The sequence below is a fragment of the Equus caballus genome, chromosome 11 (genome assembly GCF_041296265.1).
Source record: "Equus caballus isolate H_3958 breed thoroughbred chromosome 11, TB-T2T, whole genome shotgun sequence".
NCBI classification, from domain to species: Eukaryota; Metazoa; Chordata; class Mammalia; order Perissodactyla; family Equidae; genus Equus; species Equus caballus.
Window position 1 is genome coordinate 35,881,081 of NC_091694.1, and position 24,025 is coordinate 35,905,105.

Genomic DNA, 24,025 nt, shown 5'->3' on the forward strand with positions numbered 1-24,025 from the left:
TTTTTCAAAAAATATACCCATATTTTAATCATCGTTACAGTCCAACCTGGGGAGCCTGAGGAACAGAGGCCCAAGGCCTTAAGGGCTGAGATCAGAGGTCAGGTGTCCAGAAGTGAGCTATCACTGGAGGAAGCCAGCCATCAGGCAGGTGAGTGTGAGGGCCAGCAGGGTTGTCAAGGGCAAGGGCAGCAGCTGTCCAGGGGCCTGGGACTTGAACACCGGGCGCTGCCCCAGGTCCTGCAGGGGCCTGACGTTTTCCGTCATACTCAGTTTCTGCTCATTGTCGTAGTACAGCTTCTGGGAGAATGCAAGGATCTGTGGAAGGGACAGGGCTCAGCAGGGAGGTGGGGAGCAGGTGGAGCTGCACTTCCTGCTGTGTGACCCCAGGCCAGTCACCTTGTCTCTCTGAGCCCTCATTAGTGAAGAGGCTCAGAATCCCTACCTCTCAGGTTTTTCTGCAGACAAAAAGAGTAAGGGATGTAAAGTGCTTGGCATTGGTGGGGGCTCGGTTCCCATTAGCCTTCCCTAGTCGAGTGGACTCACAGCTCACAGGTCTGAGGGCCTATGATTCCTGCCACCATCACTAGTACAAGAGAACAGTGGCTCTCAAACTCGAGTGTGTGTTAGCATGGCCTTGTGGGCTTTTGGATCCCAGATTGCTGGGCCCCACCCCTAGAGTTTCTGATTCAGTAGGACTAGGGTGAGGCCCAAGAATTAGAATATCTAGGAAGTTCCCAGATGTGTTGATGCCACTGGTCCAGGGACCACACTTTAAAAGTCACTGTTATGGAACGGAAGCTCCACAAAAGCAGCGATTTGGGCCCTTTGGCTCACTGCTGTATCCCCAGAGCCTAGTGTATTATAGGGACTCGAGTACCACTTGCTGAATGAATGAACTGTTTTCCTACTGTGGCTACACTGACCTCTCTCAGCTGCTCCTAGCCAGTGCCAGGTCCTCCCTTATGCTAGTGCCTCTCCCCAGGACCCTGGCTCCCTGCCCTCAGCTGACTGACACCCACATACTTTTCAGGGTGCAGCCTGGAAGCGTTTTCTGACCACCCCTGCCACGGTCTCCCCTCCAGCCCTCAAACCAGGGATCGGACAGCCAGGACATTTCTAGTCTGTCTCTCCCAGGGAGTGTCTGTGGATTCAACCAATGGCCCTCAGCTCCCTGGGGTGCCTCATCCCCACCCCAGCCCAGGAGACCTCCAGGGGAGCCCAGAGGGACAGTTTCTGAGGAGCCGGGCATGGGAGGCTGCACCCTCGGCCGAGCCCTGGATACCTGGTCCTCATGAAGCTGAATGGGCTCCTTGAACACGGTCCAGACGACCTTCTCCTGGCAGCCTGGCGTGGTGAGGGAGCCCAGGTAGCGGAAGTAGTGCCTCAGTTTCTCTTCCTGGGGGAGCAGGTCCCACAGGCTGATGCTCTCTTTCATCGTGGTTCTCATTTCTTAGGGGGACAGCGGATACTGTCAGTTGAGGGGTGGGGAAGAGGGGCACCTCCAAGGCTCTGATACCTGCCTCACGCACCTCACTCTCAGAGCCCGGGCCACCCCACTCGCTTCCATTCTCGGAGGAAATCTCCTGCCTCCTTTCATCCCTGCAGCCTCCCCTTCCTGGTCAGCCTGACTCACCGGGTTTGGGGATCTCAGACAGCACCTCCACCAGGGGCTGGAAGCCATCATTCTTGGATCCAGCCTGGAATGGGAGGGAAGGGGGCTTGAGAGGGGCTTCTATGGAGCCAGTGGTGACCACCAGTTCATTCTCCTGGTCTGGGGTGGGGGAGGGCAGGTAGCTTCCGGGATTTAGGCCCTAGAGGCTCTAGGCTTCCCACTCGGGGGAGAAACAAGTGATTGAGAAACAGGAGAAATCGGGGCCTCCCCAGCTCCCTCCTGCCTTGCTGGAGCCCCAGGTCTCTGGATGCTAAGAAGCAGCCCCTCAGACCCTGGTTCCCTGGGACCTGGGGGGAGTGGGGGTCCCACCTGCACCATGAAGGCCAGCACTGCAATCTCATCTGGGTCCTCGGCCTTTGTCTTGATCCTCGATGTCCCATTCTGTTTCTGATGTACTACGTGCATCTGGTGGGGGGTGAGAGGGATGGAGAGAAGACTGTGAGGGGGCTGGACTGCCCCTCTTGCCCAAGGAAGTTATGCCCAGAACCCGGCCAAGGCACCAACCTGGGAAGAGGCCCCTCACCTCCATGGCAAAGCGATGCCTATCGAAGGTGTGCTCTGAGCCTCTATCCATCTTGTTGGACCAATGCAGGTGCAGCTGCTGGGCCCGGTACTGGGCGTTCAGTCCTCCTCCAGAAATTATGGGCTTGTCCTCCAGCCACACTACCACTGGAGGGCACAGGAGGGAGCAGAGTCCTCTCAACCACCTCCCCTAGCCTCTGCCGGACCCCTCATCCCAGCTCTACCCAGGCAGGACCTTCTCTCCTACCTCCCACCCTTCAAAGGCTACAGTCCTGGGCCTGAAGGGACGGGATAGGGTGGGAGAGCCCCAGGCTTTTCCCTGGTCCCCTCACTGGCCTCCCTGCCTGCCTCTCCCTCTGCACACCCTCCACTTCCCCAAACATGCAACTCAGCCCCAGTCCCTCCCCTGCTTCAACCCACTCTGTGGCGCCCTGGCATCCTTAGGGGAATGTCCAAACTCCTTGGCCCTGGGTGACCTGCCCCTGGGCCCAGCTCGGCTGACCCTGGGCTGGCTCTGGCCCCTCTGGGCTTTACTGTCTGTCCTCCATCCACACGGAGCCATGCACATTTCCCTGAAAACCCAAACTATTTCACTGTTTCACGCCTCCATGCCTTTGCGCATATTGTTCCTTCTTCTTAGAACGTTCCCCCACCCCCAGACTGATCTGATGAAAGTATTGCAAACACTGCTAGAGTGTTCCTTCCTTCCTGAAGCCCCTTCCTGGTCCGCGCCCGCGCCACGCCGCCTGGTCCCCTCCTGCACTGCGGGCTTTTTAGCCTCTACTCAGCAAAGGTGGACCCGGGCCCGGTGCACCCTCCCAGTCCTTGGGGATCTCAGGCATCCCAGGACTGGGTGCCCCTTCCTCCCCAGGTCCTCCATCCACCTGCTGAGACCCACCTGAGTGCCCATTGTTTTCAACATCCCACTGTTGCTTCTGGTCATAGCCGGAGAAGGAGAAGGGTCCCAGGTCTAGGTTCACCTCGGCCTTGGTGGTGTCGATGTTGATGGGGGACTGGCGGTCCTTCTGGCAGTCGTCACCCCACAGGCTTGGCCCTGAGCAGGGAGAGGGAGCGAGCTGAGGCCGAGGCCACTGGCACCGGGCTGTGGCCACCTCTGCCGCACTGAACTCAGGCCCCAGCACCCAGCTCACGTGCGGCAAGGTCTCAGGCTAGCTGGCGGGCTGTGTTGAGGGAGGCTCTGCCCAGAGCTCTGCCCTCATCTTCCCTGGGCCCTCCTCCTCAGATACACTCACACACACACACTGCAAAGCCAGCAGAGCTGGCCGCGGTGTGGGCCAGGGTGAAAAGAGGGTGGCCCCTTGGTGGCTATGGGCGCAGGGGTAGGGGCGACCTCATGGTGCTGGGCTGTGGAAGAGAAGTGCGGTGACAAGCTGCTTCCTGAGGGCAAAGGAGGTGAGTGAGAGCGCCTGGAAGCCTCGGAGGGAAGTCCCCTGGAAGAGCTGCTTATAGAAGGACGCTAAGCATTATCTGAGGGCTGGGAGGCAGGGCAGAAAGCCCCGGAGGAACCTGGTCCCCACACCCTCATGACTCCAACACCCCACTGGGCGGGGCTCGGGAGTGGGGCAACACTATCTGGTCACCAAACCTAGCCGAGGCAGGAAGAAAGCAAACTGCAGGGAAACTGGTCAGCATTTGAATCAAAAGTGCAAAGGGCGACCTCCCAGGTCCACCTGCAGGGGAGTCCCTAGGCCAGAACCGACTCTCCATACTGTTGTGAGAAAGAGCAGTGTATCCCGTCCTTTGATGCTGCTGCTGATTTATTTCACAGAGGACTTCCCTCTCAGTGACATGACAGGAGGTGCCAGGGAAGATGCAGGTCACTAGTCACTCTACGGTCCTTGTCCCGATCACCAGGAGTGTGTGCATGCATGCGCGTGTATGTGTTAGGAGCTGATATCTGACTGGGGGGCCACCGTCACCCCTCATTCTTCCCATCCTCCCTGGGTCTCCATTTTGACCTGGACTGCCCCCACCACGCAGAAAGGTCTGTCCCAGGGCTGGCTGTGCTTACCCTGGCAGGTGTGGTTGGAGGCCTCAGCTTGAATCTCGTAGCACCAATGTGACTCTGGAGCAGACAAAGGAGGGATGTGAAGCTTGTGCATATGTGTGTCAGGGTATCTATGCACACCTGCAACTCCCAGTGCATGTGAACCACGTGCACACAAGCAACTTTGCATGTGTGTGTATGTGGGTCACAGTGGGTCAGAGCCGGGGACTATCCCTGGAGTTGGAGCCCCACCTTGGGATGGGATAGAACGTTCCTGGGGTCTGGGACAGGGGGTCCAGGGGAAGAGACTTAAGAAGAAAATGTAGGGATGGGAGAAGGAGGTGGTCAAAGCAGCCAGGCCCGGGGTGTCCCTGACCCATGGCTGATCAACTGGTCATCTTACCTGAGTCACTGTTCCTCAGTCAGGGCCAGGCAAAAAAGATCAGCCCTTGAGGGGGCCCCTCTGGGACCCTCAGCTCTACCCCAGGGCCTAGCCTGGACACTCCCCATCCATTGCTCATCAGACGCCCCGCTTCATCCCCTCTCCCGAACCTGGAAGGGAGGCTCTGGTGACAAGAGGAGGAAGATTAGGGCCTGGCCTCCCTTCCTGGGACAATAGAGACAGGTTCAGCCTGGCTGCTTTCCCAGAGTTGATCTGGGATGATGGAGATAAGGCTAGCCCCTCCCCGGATCACACCCTCTGTGCTATTAAGGCCCATTCTTGGCTACAGCTCACAGCCCCGCAGGGAGGAAGGCAGCCAGGCTTCTCCCCGTGTCCTACCACCTCACAGCTCTGGTGTTGGAGGCCACACAGATCGGGTTCTAGTCCTGGCTCTGCCTCAGGGCAGCAGAACCGGTGTCTCTGAGAAAAGGCTGGACCACAAACATACTGCACTAATGCAGGGTGCTAACAATAGGGGACACTATGCAGGGGCAGAGGGGCACACGAGAGCCCTGGGCTTGCTGCTCAATTTTTCTGTAAACCTAAAACCGTTCTAAAATTAAATTCTATCGATGAAAAAAAAGGCTGTGCCAGCAGGATGGACGAAGCATGTGATCCAGAGCTGGAATTCTAGCTGGGCCACCATGGTGGACTCAGGGTCAAGTTACTTAATCGCTCTGAGCCTCGGTTTTATCATCTGTAAAATGTAATACCATCCAGCTCATTGGGCTGTGGGAAGTTTACACGAGAGATGGGAGAGAGCGTTCCAGGCAGCTTAGAATTCAGTGAAGTCCCTGACTGATGAGTCTTTCCCTTCCCCTGCCTCCCCGCTCTGGCCTCATGTCATTGTGCAGTTGGCCAAGACCAAGGAGGGGCTGAGAGGAGAGAAATGGGGTGAGTTGGAAAGGATTCCGGGATGAGGAAATTCCTAAGAAAAGCACAGCTTCCTGCTCAGCCTGTGAGGGCTCTATGCACATCCGGCCCCCCCCCCCCACTCCTCCTCTAGGGTCCCTGGAATAGAACAGGGTGGGGAGAGAGCTTTGAGAGGGCCAGGTTCTCGGTAGGGGAAAGAAGGAGGGGTTCTAGGCCAGGAGGAAATCAGCCACTCTCTCAGTCTGGCTCCTCAGAACCACCCTGGGTTTCCGAGGTTCCCAGCTCTAGATCCAGTGCTTTGCCTATGCTTCTGGCACAGCCTCTTCACAGACGGACAGCTCTTCAGGGATGGACAGCCCTGCAGCATCTTCCCCATGACAGGCCATCCCCTGCCCTGGACATCCTCTGCTGTCCCCGGAGGTTGCTGCCTCTGAGGACCCTCGTGTGGGGCAACTCTGGCAAGGGGCAGGGGCCACTCCCCATCCAGGCCCCTCTCTGCAGGTGGGCAGAGTTCTGAAGCTGGAGCCCTTTCACCTGGCTGCCAGTCCTGGCTCTGCCTCTTGCATAATCTCTACAGGAGAACTCATAAAATTTCCTGAGCCCTACATTCTTCCTCAGGCAGAAAGAAGAGCCTCTGAACTCCCAGGGCCAGTTCCCGAGGAGAGGAGATAACGGATGAGAGGTCATTTGCAACAAGGTGGTAAAAGGCTCCTTGTTGTAATCTTGCCGTGTCTTCACCTCTCAGTTGTCCTGAAGCAAAAGTGGCCCCCTTGGTTGAACTGACCCCTTCTCTGGACTGGAGGCCCTGGGGGGGTCACATTCCAGGGGAAGCCTTGTTTAAGCCAGAGTCCTCCGGAGCCAGCTCTGAAGGGCGCCAGCCAGCTCTGAAGGGTGGAACCCCTTCTCAGCCTCCCAGGGGCCCATCTGGTCTAGGCTGAGCTTGCCTCAGGAATTTGTTTTCTCCTGCCTCGGGCTACTGCTCCTGGGTTTGCAATGGTGACCTCTAATCCACTGTCTTAATCACAGAGACTTTTGACCTGCTTAGCTGAACACTCTTGTAACTACCACATTCAGGAGGCAAAAGCCAGGGAAACATAATGTTGATGAGGCCAAGGTCAGGGGTTATGTCTCTGTCAGAGGGCTGAGGGTAGTGTGCCAGCTTTCAGGCAGGAGGTGGCAGGATCACAAACCAGCTCAGGTTCGAGAGGGCTGCTCTGGCACTGTCTCAGGCCACCACTAAGAGGACCTGGGAGGAGAGGGGCCACCCATAGGTCTTGGCTCTGAGCTGTGGGTTCCACCTACTCCCCCGGCCCTGATCAGAGACGTAGTGAGAGACCTAACAACCACTGCCAGTCACCCAGCCACTGTCCCCTACCCCTGGCTTACCCACCACCCCACCCCCTTCTTTAGAGATGACTGAAGAAGCTCTCTCTGATGAACCTTGCTCACCCTACACTCCCACTCCGAGAGGAGGGAGGAATCCTGAAAACCAGCTTAGCAAAACCCAACTATGTCCTGGGCAAAGTCTCAGCAATTCCTGGCCAGGCGTTTGGGACTCTGGAGGGGCCTAATATCCTCTCCCAACTGCTCCCTCCCTGGCAGCAGATGCCCTGGGGACTTTGATGTGCACGCAGCCTGGTCGCTCTCCAGCCTCAGGTTGCCTAGGGGATGCAATGGGTGGAGGAAGGCAGTTAGTTCCCACATCAGCTCCCTGTCAGCAGCAAGCCTCAACGCCTCAGGGGAACACAGCTTGTGTGAGAGGGGGCGACTGAGAGACTTCCAGCCAGCTGGCCCCAGGCCAGTGGTAGAGCCGTCATAGCCATCCCAAATGGAGTGCCTGCCATGTGCTACATGGTCCCCACACCAAGCACTTACACCCACTATCTTGGAATCCTTAAAGCAATACCTGAAGTCAGAAGTACTATGCCTGTTTTGTAAGTGAGAAAACTGAAGTTACGTGACTTCCCCAAGGCCACACAGCTACAAAGCAACTGAATTAACTGCAAAGCATTCCTCGTTCTACTAAGCACAGTGGCTTAAGTAGGTTTCAAATGTCCAGCCCTGCAAATAAAATTTTTCACATCCTGCCTTTTCTCTTTCCTCCCTTCCTAGGAAAGGGCCTGGGAGTTGCTGCCAGATGCCCCTTGTCCCCCGCAGCAATGAGCACACACTCTGGCCTCCTCTGCTGCTGAGGGCACCCATACCCCTCATTCCACAGCTCCAAGGGACGAGCATCATCTAACTTTGGCAAAGAGCTTTGGCCCGGTGGACCCCAAGGACCATCCGAGGGGTCGCTGAGCTGGGGACTGGCAGATAGGGGCTTCCTGCGAAGGAGATGGTCACCTGTAGTGTCGCAGAGAAGGTGCCTCCGGATCCCTGTGCCCAGCCTCTGGAAGCGCCTTCAGCTCCTTATCAAATATTAACACGCCTCCCTGCCACTTCCTACCTAAGCGAATAATTAAGAGCTCGCCACACCATTAACCTTTAAACGAAAAATCTGGCCGGAAAGACCGGCTTGGCCGGGACCTCGGGGCTTCGGGTGCCCCCCGCCAGGCTCCCACTACAGCCCTGGGGGCTGGAGCGGGGAAAAGGGCTGGCGGCCTCCGGGGACAAGGAAGCCAGGGTGGGAAGCCGGGATGCCAGAGCCCCACCATACCCAATTTGTGCCTTTGGTCTAGGCCGGGAGCAGCCGCCCAGCATTGAGCCCCAGCGGGATGGACAGCGACCACGCACAGACTGAGGAGGACCAGACACGGTGTAAAACTCCAGAAACGGCGAAAAACGGACGCGTGCGTCGTGGCAGATCAGAGAAGCATCCTTATCACTGACTTGCACAATCACCTCGCCAACGGCTGCGGGACGACGAGTGCACACACTCTCCCCACACCTGCACGTGTGCACACAAGCTGCGCACGCCCGGTCCGCCCGCACCCTAGCTGCTGCGGGCGCACACGCAACCCGCGGACGAACGCGCAGCCGGTGCGCACCGGCCGCCCGCGGGTGCAGCCGCGGCGGGGGTCGCAGAGCGGTCCACCTGAGGGGCATCAGGGTCCAAGCCCCGGCGTTCACCTGCGCTGGCCAGAGGCCGGGCGGTGGTGAGAACCAGGAGCGCAAGCAGCAGCCACATTCTGCGCAGCAGCAAAGACGTCGCCAAGCCAGGGGTCGCGCACGGAGGAGGCCGCCGAGGATGCCACGATCATGCCGGCCGGGATTTTATAGCGGAGCCGGGACGGGAGGGAGCCCCGACAGCGGTACGCGAGTAGCGGCTCCTCCCCCTGGCGGAGCCTCCCCTCCTCTCGTCCTGTCCCTGATCTGAAATCCTCCGCTCCCCACCTTGCCCTCCCCCCTGCTCCGCTGCTTACCCGGCCACCTTTTGCTTAATTAAGCGCGAGGCCCCCTCACCGGCTCCGCGTCCCTTTCGTTCAGAGGCTTTGCCCTCCCCTCTCTCTCCTCCCCCATCTCACACCAGGTCTGCGGTTTGGGAACAGGGTAGCGACATTGCAAGGTCCTTGATCTACACAAGGGTGGGTGCCCCAGAGTCCTGATTTCTATCGCTTTGGCGCGGACCACTGCGCAGCCCTCCGGCCTCCGGAGCAGCCTGCGGATGCCTTGGACGGGCTTGGGTTGGGGGCTAGGCGGGCGGAGATAGCCTCAGAGGGATGATAGTGTTGAGGGATGCGCGATGGTATTTGTTGAGTCGGGTGTCCCCAGAAGGAGGGCTTGCTTCTCTTTCTCAGGCAAAGGTCGCTGATTCTCTGGTTCTCATTTCTTTTTCTGCTTCCTCCCAGACTGCTCCAAACTTAATTTCTAGGCAGATCAAAGACCCTTCTTCCAACACAGAGAGAAGACGCCCCTAAATTGTTGTGTGAGTGTTTACCTGATGGCCAGAGCAAGGGGGCCTGAGGGGGCAGAATTGAGAAATGGATTGCAACGCCGCTCAGTGAGAGAGAAACTTATGGGGTCAGAGAGGTGGGGCCGGGTCTTGTTGAGCATCCCCAGACCCCTGAGATGAGATGGGAAGAGAGGAGACTCCGGTCTGAATGGACTCCTAGTTTTCTCATCTGCCAGGATCTTCGGAGGAGTCCAGGGGAAGGAAGTTTTCCTTGAAGGACGCCCTAGCATTTGGGGAAAAGGGGCTGGGGGTCCCCGAGAGCAGAGGCTGCCTCTCAGGAGGGGAGCCCTTCTCCTGACTGAGGGCCCCCTGTTGCAGCGCCTCTAGGCTCCTTCACGGCTCTAGGTATTGGGCCTCCTACATGCATTGGGGGCTTCCTGGGGAGTTGGGGAAGCTCAGACTTCGGTGGGGAAGAGGGGCAGGGAACTCGGCAGCAGTTCTGAGCCCCCTCCATCAACAGGAAGCCCCGGTTTTCTGGCCTAGTCGCTTCCCCATCCGCTGCCAACCTCTCAGTCCGCACCAGCCTTTGAACTGAGGCTGGGGACCTCTGATACGGGCTTGCCTCCCCCAGAACTTTCCAGGCAAAGGGGCTTCCTCCTTGGTTAGAGTCCTGGCTGACTCCTCCCCTCACCCCACCTCCTGGCCCAGGATCACACAGCCTCAAGGAGCAGCTTTGATCCTACAGAGAGGTGGGAGGGGAGGGGGCTTCCACATCAGGCTTAGGACCCTATTGTCTACCTGCTTTAGAATTTAATCACCAGCCTGCGACTATGACAGGGCAGGAATGCCACACCCTGGGGCCTTTTCGGGGGGGGGGGGGGTGGATTAGTGTTCACAGGGCTGTAAAAATATATCTTTCAGGACTGAATAATGGGGCTGGGAGGAAGCATCTTCCTGGCAATGAAGCTACTTCAGGGCATCCCTGGGACCCCAGGCCAGGTGCCTGACGGGCAGGAGAGTGCCTTGGAATCCTTTGGTGGGGTTAAGGGGCTTTTGATCGTGACCTTTGGACCCTCTTCAAAGTCCATTACATTGGGGCCCCCCAGGGGAGAGGAATGTGGGAAGGGAAGCTGTCCCCTAGGTAATCTGCTCCTCTCCAGTCATTGCCCCCCCCAGTATGTTTTGGGGCCAGCAAGATGGGGGCCTGAGAACCAGGCCCCAGTGGGGTGTCCCCTCTGAGACATGGGGCTGGGGAGGAGGTTAAGGATGGGAACTTCCTTGTGAATGTGTCTTAATCATGGGCACCACAGAGGCTGCACATTTGGGATGTGGGAGGTCAGGGGGTGGCTCCTGCCTTATCCACCATCTCTGACTCCAAGATTATACTTGGTGGCGGGAGGCCCCCCACTCCTGGTCTTAACATTCCCAGCCTTATCTCCTAGCCAGGACCCCTGTCCTGGCCTGCCATAAACTAGTCACCTGTCACTGTCTAGGCCACCCTGGGCCCAGCTTCCTCAGAGGGGTTAAGGCCCTACCTAGTTAAAGTGGGATCATTAGAGCAGGGATGGGCCCGGACATGTCTCCGTGACTCATAGGGCCCATAAAGCTGCCAACCCAGGCCCAGCCGCCTGCTGCGGTCTCCTTCCTCTTACTCTGTATAGAAGCCCCAAGCATCCTGCCTTCAAGTCCCTTCTCTTCCTCTGACTCAGGGCTGACTTTGGGCAGCTTTCCTACTCTTCTCTGATTGCAACATCCTCCTGTGTAAAGTGGAGCTGACAACCCCTGCCCTGCTGCCCTCTACCAATATAGGGTTATTGGGACCCTGCTGTGAGCTGGGCCTGCCCAGCCCAGGCTTTCACAATCAGCCTCACGGTGCCTGGGTGTAGCCACCGGCCCACATTCCAACCCCAACTCTGACCCTCCACTCCCTCAGGCTCAGTGTCCTGATTCAGGAAAACGAGCCTAAAGGCAGCATCTCCCTCACATGAGTATGGTTAGGGTTCAACTAGGTGATGCTGGGGAAAGGGCCTGGTAGAGGTCCACGCACTTAGTAAGTGCTCAGTAAACTTCAGCTGTCATTACCAGCTCTTAAGGGCAACAACGACACATGCCCATGATATTACGGGAACCCAGAGGTGAATCACAGCTCTCATCTTCTGTGGATTTTCACACGAATGGCCTTCGTCTAGAACAGGAGGGAGGCAGTGAGAAAGATAAAGGGCTTTGAGGTCAGACAACCCTAGGGTCCCTTCTGGCTGCACCCACTTGCTCTGTGATGTCAGCCAAGCCTCGCTTTCCCTCATCTGTGAGATGAAAGTCATATCCCTGTGTTCCTCGTAGGTTGCTGTGAGAATTCAGTGGGATAAAGACTGAGGGGAGCTGGCTGGGGCCTGGGCACGTTAGCATGTGTCACCATGACCCTAGGTGGAGGTCCCCTTACCTGGATTAAGCTTGATCCTAGGCAGGTGTGGCTGTGACATTGGCTGGGAGGGGACACTAGGGTAGACCCAGGGAGAGTCCCTGGCCCTTTTGGGCTCTTCCTGGACTCCCAAGGCCCAGGGAGATGTGAGAAAGGCCGCGGGGCAAGGAGGGAAGCCCCAACTGTGTGGACCCAAAAATGTGAGGTTCAGATTCAGCTCCTCCTGGGACTCTGGTTGGCGTGGGGTGGAGGCACGAGGGAGCAAGACGCTGCGCTCCTGGTGTTCACAGGTCAGAGGAAGGCCTGGTACAGACCCCTAAACAGAAAGCTCCTGTGCCTTATGTTCGGGGGTGAGGTGGGCAGACAGATGGTAGGCAGAAGCTGAGCCCAGGCTTTGGGGCAGCACTGCCCTGGGTCCACATTCCAACCCCAACTCTGACCCTCCACTCCCTCAGGCTCAGTGTCCTGATTCAGGAAAACGAGCCTAAAGGCAGCATCTCCCTCACATGAGTATGGTTAGGGTTCAACTAGGTGATGCTGGGGAAAGGGCCTGGTAGAGGTCCACGCACTTAGTAAGTGCTCAGTAAACTTCAGCTGTCATTACCAGCTCTTAAGGGCAACAACGACACATGCCCATGATATTACGGGAACCCAGAGGAGTAGCACCTAACCCAGGCAGTGAGTGGGGAATGGGGGAAGGCTTCCTGGAGGAAATGAGAGCCAAGCTGAGTATTAGAGGACAAGTAGATGTTAACCCCAAAAGGGAAGAGAAATCTAGACAAAGGAAGCAGAATGAGAAAAGGCGCAGAGGTGGGGTGGCTAGGAGCACGCAGTGAGAGGTGAGAGTGCTGAGAAATGAGACTAGAGAGGGATCTGGCACCAGGGTGATGGGACTTGTTTGTGGAGATTAGACTGGAGAGGGATTTGTTTGCTGGGATTAGAAGGTTGGACTGATCTTTCCTTTGATCGGGGGTAAATATCAAGATCCTGATTTTATAGGCCAGGACACGTCCTCAGAGAAGGTCACTCAGCCTTAGAAAGGGACAAGGATCCTCAACTACTTCTTTGCGTTACAGAAGAGGAAACCGAGGCTCAGAGAGGGCAATGACTCACCCAAGTTTCCCAGCAAGGAGAGAGCAGAGCCGGGATTTGAACCCTGGTCTCCTGCCCCCATCGTGCTGTTTCATGCCATCTCATCTCCTTCCCAGTGGGACTCTCAGCCTCCATCTCCCCTTGCTTTCTGCACCCCCAGAGTCTCCTCCGATTAGTAGATGATTCAGGGAAATGTCTGCAGGGACGCCAGCTTTTGTGTCCCTGGATGTTGAGATTAAACGCACATGCGGAACAAGGTTTAATCAATAGCCTGGGCTCACCGCTCCCCAGCCTGGATCTCTGTCATACTCTAGCAGAGACAAGAAAACTCCTTTCCTGCCAGCATCTGTGGAAACTGCAGTCCTCTTCCCCCGTCTTCACGCCTATCCTATTTCTCTGGTCTGTAGAGATAATCCTGGGGGAGCAGGAAGAGGGGAACAGAGAGAGCTGGAGGCTGTCATGGGGTAGGACAGGGGCCTCCTTAGAAGAGGGGGTGGCAGAAAGTTCTGCCCCTGAACATTTTGAAATAATAACAGCAGTAAGGAGCGTAGAATAATCCAGCAATGGAGACGACATATGTTCTGTTCCAGCCCTGCAGAGAGCTCAGGAAAACTTGCCCACGGCTGTCTCCTCCCACCCCAGGCTCACACCAGCAAGAGGCTGGCACAGAGCTTCTTTGGATTTTCCAAGTGTCTGCATTTACGTTCCGGGTTTGTAGTGGAAGGACCTCTCCAGAGGGTGAAGAGAGTAGAACCAGGTAGGGAGAGAAAGAGAAGAGCTACATAGGCAGCCCTGGGGGCAAAGGGAACAGCCCCTCCATTCCTGCTGTGGCAACAGGAAGACAACAGGCTCTTTCAGGGGGGCGTGTGTGGATTTCTTTTTCTCTCATTATCCACATAATATCTACTCATTGTAGAATATTTGGAAAGAAACAGGGGAAAAAGTCACCAATAACCTTATCTCCCAGAAGTAACCATTTTACAATTTGACATTTTTTTTTTTTTTTTTAAAGATTTTTTTTTTTTATTTTTTCCTTTTTCTCCCCCAAGCCCCCCGGTACATAGTTGTGTATTCTCCGTCGTGGGTTCTTCTAGTTGTGGCATGTGGGACGCTGCCTCAGCGTGGTCCGATGAGCAGTGCCATGTCCGCGCCCAGGATTCGAACTGACGAAACACTGGGCCGCCTGCAGCAGAGCGCGCGAACTCAACCACTCGGCCACGGGGCCAGCCCCAATTTGACATATTTTTAAGAAAAACACCTTTTTAAAGAAAATAACTACCCACTCCGCCTTAATCCTTCTGTTTGATTTTTCCATCTTCCCTTTCAATCTTTATTTACATGCAAAAGACTGTTGACAGGGAACTACTTAGTGTCCTACTTTCTAACCTTGACATTTCAATATAAACATGAATCCATGTTACCTCATTGCCTTTGCAACTGTCATTTTCTGATTCCACAGTGTACCCAGGTTGTGTCATCAGCTTACTTGCCATTGTAAATAACACTGTTGGGAACATCTTCCCACTGGAGGGGCAGGGCCACAGGCTGGGGAAGGAAACCAGGGGTCCGAGTTCCTCTCCCCAGCTCCTCATTGAGAAGGACTACCATCGTTCATGACAATAGTTTGGAGGTGGGGTAGGGGTTAAGGCAAAAGATTTGTGAGGGACACCCTCCAAAGGGACCCTGAGAAGCCAGTTGGAGAACTGAGCCTGAGTTCTAACTTTTTGACCTCTGATGTGCCTATAAGGTAGGGAATATGTGTGTTGGGGGTGGGGGATGTTTCTGTGTAGATTTGAAGGTCGAGAGGGTGTGAGAAAAAATGTGCGCCAGTGGGCGCCCCCCCCACTTCGCCTCCGGCCCCGCAAGTGTGTTTGCTCAACAATGGCGCCCTCTGCTGTCCGTGCTCTTCCAACAGTTCAGGGCTTTTCACAGTTGGGAAGTTTCTCCCCCCGCTATAGATCAGTCTGTCCTTCCCTCTTGTTTCTTTTTCAGTTGTGGGGAGGGCAGCATTTAACGGCAATCAAATAGCATTCAGTGAGTTGAAAAACAACCCTTTAGGTCCACCCCATACTTGATACCCAGAATTTTAGCCCCGTTAAAAAACAAAATTCAACTAAATAAATTTTACAGATCTTATTGGCTTTATTAAACGATTCTTGAATTCTTGAACTGGGCAGCATCCAATCCATCAGATAGAAGGGAGCTCCAAGGAGCTGTCCAAAATTAAAGACTTTTATAGGCAGAAATTATACTGGACAAAACAGCGGATTGGTTATGGCAAGGTCATTTTCCGTTAGGGGATGGCAGGGGTTTATCAGACAGATTACCTAACTAGTGCTGATTAAGCGGCTCCTGATTGGTCTAAGGTTCCATTTATGGGAGAGCCGAAGCTGTAATTAAGTCTCCATTTGGTGATGTGGGGCTTAGCATAAGTGACTCCATTTTGGGCCTGTTTTCTTGTTGTTGTTGTTGTTGTTTGGTGAGGGAGATTGGCCCTGAGCTAACATCTGTTGCCAATCTTCCTCTTTTTTTTTTCTCCCCAAAGCTGCGGTATATAGTTGTATATCCTAGCTGCAAGTCATTCTAGTTCTTCTATGTGGAACACTTGCCACAGCATGGCTTGATGAGCGGTGTGTAGGTCCGTGCCCAGGATCTGGACTGGCGAACCCCGGGCCGCTGAGGCAGAGTGCATGAACTTAACCACTTGGCCGTGGGGCCAGTCCTTGTTTTCTTGTTTTTGACAGCCCCCTTCAGGAGACTTCTCAGACCCTAGTAGCGTGTGCAATCTCATTTAACCTCTGAAATACTCTCTCTTAGATATCAGAAGGGAAACTGAGGCAAGCAATTCAGAATGTGTCAGCAAGTCCCCTAAAGACCCCACTCTAAAGCTTCCTTCAGTGTGGCCCTGGTCCCCCCCTCACCCTGGGGAGGGATGGAAGTGTCAGAGCTGCAGACAGAAGCTGAGATTTAGCAAGGCTGCAGAGATAGCTCACCTCTCACCCTTGATAAGGGCTACGTGTGGGCACAGGTAGTATGGTTAGATCAATCTGTCTTGCCTCCTCCCTTATTTTGGCAATCAAGGACAGTGGGGGGGGGGGGCAGTGCCTCTGCCATAGTAAAGGGCCCCAAAGTTAAGCCTGAAGTGTTAGGTTTAGGGAGACCTGTGTGGGAGAGGTAGGGGCAGGGCCAGTTTCGTGGATGTGGGACTTGCCTAGTCACAGAGGGGTGGCACTTGGCTTAATGTTCTCCTGTCACTGTCTTGATCCTCTTAACAATTTTTGAACAAGGGGCTCTGCATTTTCATTTTGTAGCAGATGCTGTGTGTGTGTGTGTGTGTGTGTGTGTGTGTGTGTGTGTGTGCTGTGCAGTCTTCTGGTTAGACCTCTTCCCTCCCAGGGTTGGCAGGAAACCCCTGGGCAATGGCATCTTGCAGAATGACCCGTGGACCATCAGCCCCTCGTGGAGCTCTCACCTGGCTCAGGTTCTGCTTTCTCACAGGAAAAGTTAAATGCTCGCTTGCTTGAAACTCTTGCCGCGCTGCAGCCATCCCTGCCCTTGGAGGCCTCTCACGCAGCCTGGCAAAGCTCCAGGTGCAGTCAGTGCCTGGGCCTGTGGAGCACCGCCAGCTCCTTGCAGCGCTGCTTGACAGCCCACTCTGTGTCGCACGGCGTCCAACCTGAGCACTGTGGCCACCTGGGGCAGCTTCTGGGAGCCTTGTCTGGCAGTGCTGGGCACCACAACTGGGTGCTAGTCACAGGCTCGGCTGGCCTGGAATGTCCTGGATAGTACCTGCCAGGTCTGCTCTGCAGACTTCCGCCTCTACTGTCTGGTCTCCCTCCGGGTCTCACACTGTTCCCAGGGGCTGATGATAAGAAGGTGCAGCACGCCGGAGGCAGAGGACCTGGAAGATTGCACAAGGGCACAATGGGAGCCGAGGTGCCACAAAGCTCTCCCAGTGCTTGGTAGAATGCACAGGTGTGGTCATTTGGCTGTTCATTGTGCCTTCCGGGCCCTCTGTTCTGAGCTAGTTTCTGCTCTGAGGGCCTATATCTGGCTTCTTCACACTTCCCATCATCATCACCTTTAAGATCACGCTGAACTCACTGGGCAACTTCTTCACTACTCACCCTCAGGGACAAAAATCTGGACCCGAAGTGGTAGCACTCTACATTGGGAACAGCTGGCACCTTACTCTTTGCCAATACTTTGGGGAGGCATGGGATGGGGACGTCCACATGAGCTGGGGGTCACCCAGAATCAAAGGAGGGCATATTCACTGTGTGAAAGGTGCGTGGGAGAAATTCTAGAGATTTTCCTCTCCTGCCTGGCAGGTAGCAGGGTCTCTTCAGCTTGGATGCCCTAAGGAGGTTGAGTCCTTGGAAACTGAGGGAAACCTTCCCAGTCTCCCCACATATTTAATAGGACAGGTCTGGAGTGGGCAGGGACTAGGTCTATAATGTGTGAGTTCTTACCAGAGCCAGGAGAGAGCATGAGATTTGAGTTTTGTCCACCTCTCTCCAGATGCCTGAGTCTGGTCAGGTCATGGACATTCTCTGTGCCTCCTCAAGCAAGCTCAGACATCCTGCCTGCTTCTAGTACAAACTGGTGATGGTCTGAACTGTTGATGCAGATGATGATCTATGTGGGATATTGGACCAGTATGAACACCTTCTGGAGTTCAGATCGGATCCTGAGTGGAGGCTGCAGAAGGCGACGTGGCTCCTAGTAGGGGGTGGAAGTCATGGGAGGGAGCTTCAGCACCATGAGATGGACAGCACCCTTGGGGTGCCGGCAGAAGCACCTCAGAAGGGACAGTGACAGCTCTGCTGCCCCACTGCGAGCTTTACCCTGGGAAGCATGTGGACTGCGGCCGAGCAGGGCCGAGCTCCTGGCCAGGGCCTCAAGCCCCAGAGGCTGCATGGGGCTTGGGGCCTGTGCCTGAGTGGGGACCTGTACCCAAGGAGGGAGGGAGGGAACTGGAGCCGAGCTAACCTGAGGAGGCTAGTGTTCCAGGACCACGGAGCCGGGGGGCTGAATGTAGAGTCCTGGTCATGGCCCTCGAGGCTCCTTCTGGTTCGCTTGGAATTCCAGTATAGACACTGACTCCCGTGTCCTCGGGCACCCATGGGCCCAGGTGTGAAGTCTCCACCTCCCGCCTCAGGTTGAAAAGAAAGAGTAGCGCACCTCTGAGGGGAAATGGAGGTGTGGAAGGGCTGCTTCAGGGGAGGGAGGCAGAGCAGTCCGGCTGCGCTGACCTAGAGACAGTGAGGGTAGTTGTAGACTGTTTCTAGGAACCATGTAAATAGCCTTTTTTAGGGGTCAGATTATGTGTCTCGCAGGACCAGAGCCACCTCACAGCCAGGGCCTTCCAGCAGCCGCACCATCCCCAGCACCTCTGGGGCGCCCCTGTCAGAATGCGACCGGTGCTGAGCAGACAAAGGTGGGCAGGGGGCACTTGAGATGGGCAGCAGTTTATGGCTGTGGGAGGAGAGCGCAAGTGGTGCAGGAAACCTGGACAGGTCCCCACTTTCCGCACCCAGGCCAGGATGAGACCCAGGGCTCCCATTACACTCGATCTCTACACAACACCCCATCTCCTGAGCTCTCATTCAAGGCCCATCACACTCCACCTGTCCAGCTCATCTCTGGCCACCTCCACTCCACAGGGAGTCCCCAGGAGCAGGTCCCAGGGTCCACCTCCTGGCTATTTCAGTCTCCTTGAATTTCTGATTCCATCTACCCAGACCACCCTTCCTGGACAAGTTTGTACATCCCCTCAGGTCTGAAATGTCTCAGTCCCAACCCCTCCAAGCTGGCAGAGTCTCCCTAGCTCCAGGCCCTTGGCCCAGGCTCCCTGCTCTCATGACAGACATTACTCAACAGGTCTCTCATCTCTGCCCTGGTCAGTCTCTCCCAACTCCGAGGTCCTGAGCTCCATCAGGTCAGGAACCAGGTTGGCTCTTCCCCCCTAGAACTACTCAGTAGGAGCTCCACAAACATTTGTCAATGAATGAGCCTTGTCTTGCTTTACTCAGGGTGGGTGGCCTGGACTGAGGAAAGGTGGGTTCCTATGGGCCAGTGGCTCACAATCACCTGGGGAGGGTCTCAGGAAATGACTGTCCCAGGACCCAGCCACTGGCGCCAATTCAGGTTTAACCAGTTGCAGGATGTACTGGCAGTGTTAGGAAAATGACATGGCGGGAGAACCTCAGGATCTCGGGACGTTCGCATTTTATTTTACAGAGAGGGCTACGGTCCCAGAGATGGGGCTGCAATTTGTCCTAAGTCTCATGGTGAGGTAGGGGAGGGCCACGTCAGAGTTTTTCTAAGACGTGAATGGATCGGGGAAAATCACTTTCCATCCTCAGAAAACTCAATATCCTAGCGACCCAGGAGACAGCCAGAAAACACAGCCACCAAACTTAGCCCTAGTTGCCCAGTCTTGGGCCGGATGCTGGTCGAGTGCAACCAGGCTCTGCTTCCGAGGTCTTGAGGAACAGCAGGATCAATCTATTGGTTATGCCTGCCAGAACTGCTGAGTGCCGGATGGGTCCCCGCTGGTGCTGGGGCCCGGTGGCAGTGGCCGGGGAGGGTCACACCTGCAGAACTGGCACCTGAGAGGATTGGTGTGGGTAGCACACTGCCAGTGTGATCTGGGGGAAGCACAAATACCGCTGGCATTTCCTCACAAGGTTAATCACCGAGTTACCTTGTGACTCAGCAATTCCACTCCTAGGTATATACCCAAGAGAAATAAAAACATGTTCGGGGGAAAACTTGTACATGAATGTTCATAGCAGAATTATTCATAATAGCTACAAAGTGGAAATAATCCAAATGTCCATCAACTGAAGAATGGATAAGTATAATGTGATATGTCCACATAATGAAATATTATTCAGTAATAAAGCGGAAATTCTGATACATGCAACAACATGGATGAAACTTGAAAACGTTTAGCTAGGAAGCAGTCACAGAAGACCACATATTGTATAATTCCATTTATATGAAAAGTCCAGAATTGGCAAATCTGTAGAGACAGAAAGTAGATTAGTGATGGCCTAGGGCTGGCAGTGTTGGGGGGAAATGGAAGTGACTGCTAATGGGTACGGGCTTTTTTTTTTGGTGTGGTCTGTGGAGGAAGGCTCATACCCCACCCCCACCCCAGTCAGACACAGAGCCTGTGAATGGTTTGATAAGAGAAGGGGCCTTTCTGCTGCTTGGAAAAGATGCCTCCTGCCTAGGGGACATTGGGTTGAAGTCCACATCACTTCATTGCCTAGGCTCTTGTGCAGTACATAGCCTGCACCACATACCTGGCATCCCTCCCAGCAGGGGAGAACAGACATCTGCAGTACCAGACCTAGCTTGAGAGCCCACCCCTGGCCACCCCCTTCAGAGCTAATGGTCCTGCTCCTCGTTAGGCCAGGGCCATGGCCAGGCTAGTCTCTGTGCAAAGGGGCCGGGTCCAATGTTAATTACCTCCTCCCGGTGCATGGTCTGTGCCTGTCCTGGCGTTGAACTTGACGCACAGGATAGAGTGGGGTGTGGTGCTGTGCAGGACCTGCAGGCATGGTCCAGGGAAGACTGCAGAGAGACCGCAGCTCTGGAAGGGATGGGGACCGACCAGGGGCTTGTTGGCTGGATCAGACAACTACAGGCACCCTTCTAGCCCTGAGATTGGGGTCCCCAGGCCAGGATCCTCATGTGCCCTTGGGATTCTCCACTCGATGACCGCAGGGGGCTTTCAGTGAGAGGGCCCTAGGCACACTCCTCTCAACCTCCCAACCCTCCCCAGCTGCCCCTCCACCTGGCCCTCTGCACCTGTGGGCCCTCCACCTGACTCATCCCCCTGTCTCTGGTCTTCTGTCCTTTCTCATCCATGCTCCATGACAGAGCAATCTTTCTAGGAAAGGACAGTGTCCAGATGCCCTTGTTATTGCTTCAGGCACAAGTTATTACTATTAAACCCCTCCCGTGTGCCAGAAGCTGAGGGGGCGGGAGAGGCCACGAAGTGGGCATCTTCTCAGGGGCTGGAGCCTAGCCCAGGAAGGACCTCTCTTCTGCTGACTACAATCACAACAGAATAATAGCAGCTCCCAATACTGCCCACTTACTTCATGACTCTGCCAGGCACAATGCAAGCAAGTTATATGCATCATTTAATTTCATCCTTTCAACAATCTATGAGGTATGTGCTGTGACAATGCCCAGTACACCGATGGGGCTAGTGGAAGTTTAATCATGAGCCCAGATCACACAGTCACAGAGGGAAAAGCCAGGGTCTGAGCCTAGACAGTCTGACTTCAGATGCCTCGCAGATACTCTCCTGGACTTACAGATGTTTTTCTTGGTGGGGCTTTGATGCTCAATGGAGCATGACCTATCTGGGAAGACAAACCTCTGCAAAAGAATGCCAGCAGGTGGCAGGCCTGGGGAGGCAGGTCAGGTGCAGAGGGTGGTCAGGTACATTCCTGCTGACTCTGAGTGCTGAGAGGGGCTCCCCAAACTTCAAATGTCCTCTCAGTGTTGGGCAGGAGAAGGCCACTTCCTTGGGGAGGTGCCACTGGAGCCTCTGGTCTGCACTGGTTCCTCTGTAGATCTGTGGGTGGGAGAGAGCCAATGGCTCAGCTGGGAGTCCACAGGGAGCCCAGGCCCATGCAGTCCTGGGGTTGGGTGAGTGAGGTGTGGGAAAAGGCCTGGGAGTCTCTGTGGAGCAACCAGGTGGACACTGCAGAGGAAAGAGCAGAGCTCTGGGGTCTCCGACCTCCTTCCTGATGAGGGCAGCCTGATGAGAGTAGAGCCCCCACCCTGGGGAGCTCAGAGTCTGATGAGGGAGGCACAGCCCTTAACTGGGGGAGCAGGGTCATGCCTGTTTCTCCCTGAGCACCCAGTGCCAACCCAGTGCCAGACACACAAGAGGAGCACAATATTTACCGATGAACAAGTCCCATTTTTCTTTTTCCTGTGCATCAGTTCCCCCAGATGATTGTGGCCTGGCTGCTGTGCATGTTATTGCTTGAAAAGCTTCACACGGCCCTAGCCAGGGTAAGAGCACTGACATCACTCCAAGCGACACTGACGCTGATCCTGGGTTTGCAGGGCCAGGATAAACGAGGGACTGTAGAGACCCTTTTATCTCACTCATTCATTTTATAGGTGGAGCAACAGACCTAGAGAGAATAGCTCATTTATCCTAAGCCACACAGCGAGGTAGGCGGAGGGCCAGGGATAGTGTTCTTTTAGGACCTGAACTGTTCGAGGACAACTTCCTTTCCCGCCAAGGAAACTCGGTCGCCCAGAGGCAGCCACGGAGCAAGGTCCTCCAACTTAGCACGGATCCCTCCATCGGGCCCAGGACCTTCCACAGATCGAGTGCACGATGCTCTGCTTCTGGAGCTTGAGCACAAAGCAGGACCAGAGGATTGCCTGTGATTGGTGTTCCCTGCCCGGTGTTGCTGAGTGCTGACCGGTTCTGGGTGGGAACTGGGAGAGAAGACGGGGGCTCGGGAGAGCGAAGGAGCCGGGGAGCCCCGTCATCTGCACGAGGTTCTGGAAGCCCAAATGCGCTGTCCGGCCGCCGGGTGCCCGGTCCCCTCACTCCTCACTGCCATCGGGTCTAGGACTTGTCGAGGCCGCCTTTGAACTCGCCCTCTCATCTGGCGCCCCCTCGCGGTGCCCGGTGTTGGCTCTGTCGCTAAAACTCCTCGTTCGTCTTCTCGCCGCTCCTTCAGTCTCCGTTCGGAAGCGGTGGTTTTCAAAAGAAATCCTTTGTAAGCGGCCCAGCCGTGCTGAAAGCGACATTGGGGGGTGGGGACTATTTCTCCACACCCCTGAACTCTGGGGTTCTCCCTCCAAACACACTCCTCTTCTTTCTTGCTTGTCCGTAATACACAAACACCATGGCTCTGCAACGTTTACTCACCTGGTCACCGTTTCTTCAGCTGGAGAGGGAGATACATTAGAGTAATAAAATTTGGAAAAACAGAAACAAATCGCAACAACAAAAGTTACTAGATGTAGTGCCATTTGAGCGAACAGGCTGTCAACAAAAATAATTCTCTGGAAGTGAAATGGATTAAAAATTCAGAGGGGATGCCAGAACACTTAGCAGGTTTACAGTGGAGCGGCTCTGCAAAATGTCTAGCTGTGTTGATACAAATAGTCCAAAGCTACAGCCCTGGTCGAGCGCAGGCTTCTGCGTTCCCCAGCAGCGTTAGGCCGGCTCTTCGCCCAGCTTCCACCCTCCTCCCTGTGGGCTCCTGGGCTTTGCTGCCTGCGCTGGAGGGTGGGGTAAGTGGGGCCTGGAGCTGTGGTGGAGCAGGGTGGCCATCCCGTCACAGTCACACACGACCTCCTGTGGGCAGTGCTCTGATGCATGTGACCCCAGCCCCGTTGTGTTGTACCCTCTGGGCAGTGGAATCACTGAGGCCGCCAAGGGAAGCTGGAGGCAGGCCTGGAGCACTAGGTTCCTCATATTCATGGGCACCTTGGCCAGGGCCAGTACCAGAGGCCAGAGGCGGATTGTTGCCCCCAGGGGCCTAGTCTGCACTGGGGGCACTGCAAGGAGCTCCGGGAACAAGGAGCCTGGAAGAAGAGCTTTTCCTTCACACACTGTTCAGTCCTTTGACCTTAGAAAGGAAATGTTTTCTTCTTTTTCTTTTTCTTTTTCTTTTTTGGTAAGGAAGATTATCCCTGAGCTAACATCTGTGCCAATCCTCCTCTATTTTGTATGTGGGACACTGCCACAGCATGGCTTAATGAGCAGTGTGTAGGTCTGTGCCTGGGCTCTGGGCCCATGAACCCGTGGCCACCAAAGTGGAGGTGCAAACTGAGCTACTAGCCACAGGGCTGGGCCCAGAAACATTCCTTATAACTTTAGATTTCTCCAGCCCTCTTTTTTTTAAATTAATTAATTAATTATTTTTTAGGAAGATTAGCCCTGAGCTAACATCTGCTGCCAATCCTCCCCTTTGTGCTGAGGAAGCCTGGCCCTGAGCTAACATCCACGCCCATCTTCCTCTACTTTATATGTGGGACGCCTGCCACAGCATGGCGTGCGAAGCGGTGCCACATCCGCACCCGGGATCCAAACCAGTGAACCCCAGGCCACCGAAGTGGAACGTGTGCACTTAACTACTGTGCCACTGAGCTGGCCCCTCTTC

At 55.3% G+C, this 24,025-nt stretch overlaps 1 protein-coding gene and 2 long non-coding RNA genes across 3 annotated transcripts in view; 1 reads left to right on the forward strand and 2 right to left on the reverse strand.

The window, feature by feature from the left end:
• CA4 (carbonic anhydrase 4) lies at positions 1-8,848 on the reverse strand. The gene is made up of 8 exons (XM_001501132.5): positions 8,587-8,848; positions 4,227-4,280; positions 3,093-3,248; positions 2,196-2,341; positions 1,982-2,077; positions 1,634-1,697; positions 1,283-1,449; positions 1-315 (listed from the first exon to the last, which is right to left on the reverse strand). Exons 1-8 carry the CDS (start codon positions 8,642-8,644, stop codon positions 121-123), a joined length of 936 nt encoding a protein of 311 aa, XP_001501182.1. The 5' UTR covers positions 8,645-8,848; the 3' UTR covers positions 1-120.
• LOC138916275 (uncharacterized) overlaps positions 7,991-24,025 on the forward strand; it is a 22,009-nt gene continuing 5,974 nt past the window's right edge. Inside the window, exon 1 of the long non-coding RNA XR_011423302.1 lies at positions 7,991-8,768. This is a non-coding gene — a long non-coding RNA (uncharacterized lncRNA). The remainder of the gene's footprint in view (positions 8,769-24,025) is intronic.
• The window catches only part of LOC138916274 (uncharacterized), an 18,034-nt gene continuing 15,014 nt past the window's right edge, over positions 21,006-24,025 (reverse strand). The window contains exons 8-9 of the long non-coding RNA XR_011423301.1: positions 22,786-22,804; positions 21,006-22,651 (exon numbers count right to left, since the gene is read on the reverse strand). This is a non-coding gene — a long non-coding RNA (uncharacterized lncRNA). The remainder of the gene's footprint in view (positions 22,652-22,785; positions 22,805-24,025) is intronic.

Coding starts and splice junctions, on each gene's coding strand:
- CA4 (XM_001501132.5), bottom strand. CDS start 8,644: ATGTGGCTGCTGCTTGCGCTCCTGGTTCTCACCACCGCCCGGCCTCTG. Junction 2,078..2,195: donor GGCATCGCTTTGCCATGGAG/GTGAGGGGCCTC, acceptor ACCCCCCACCAG/ATGCACGTAGTACATCAGAA. Junction 316..1,282: donor TTCAGCTTCATGAGGACCAG/GTATCCAGGGCT, acceptor TCCCTTCCACAG/ATCCTTGCATTCTCCCAGAA.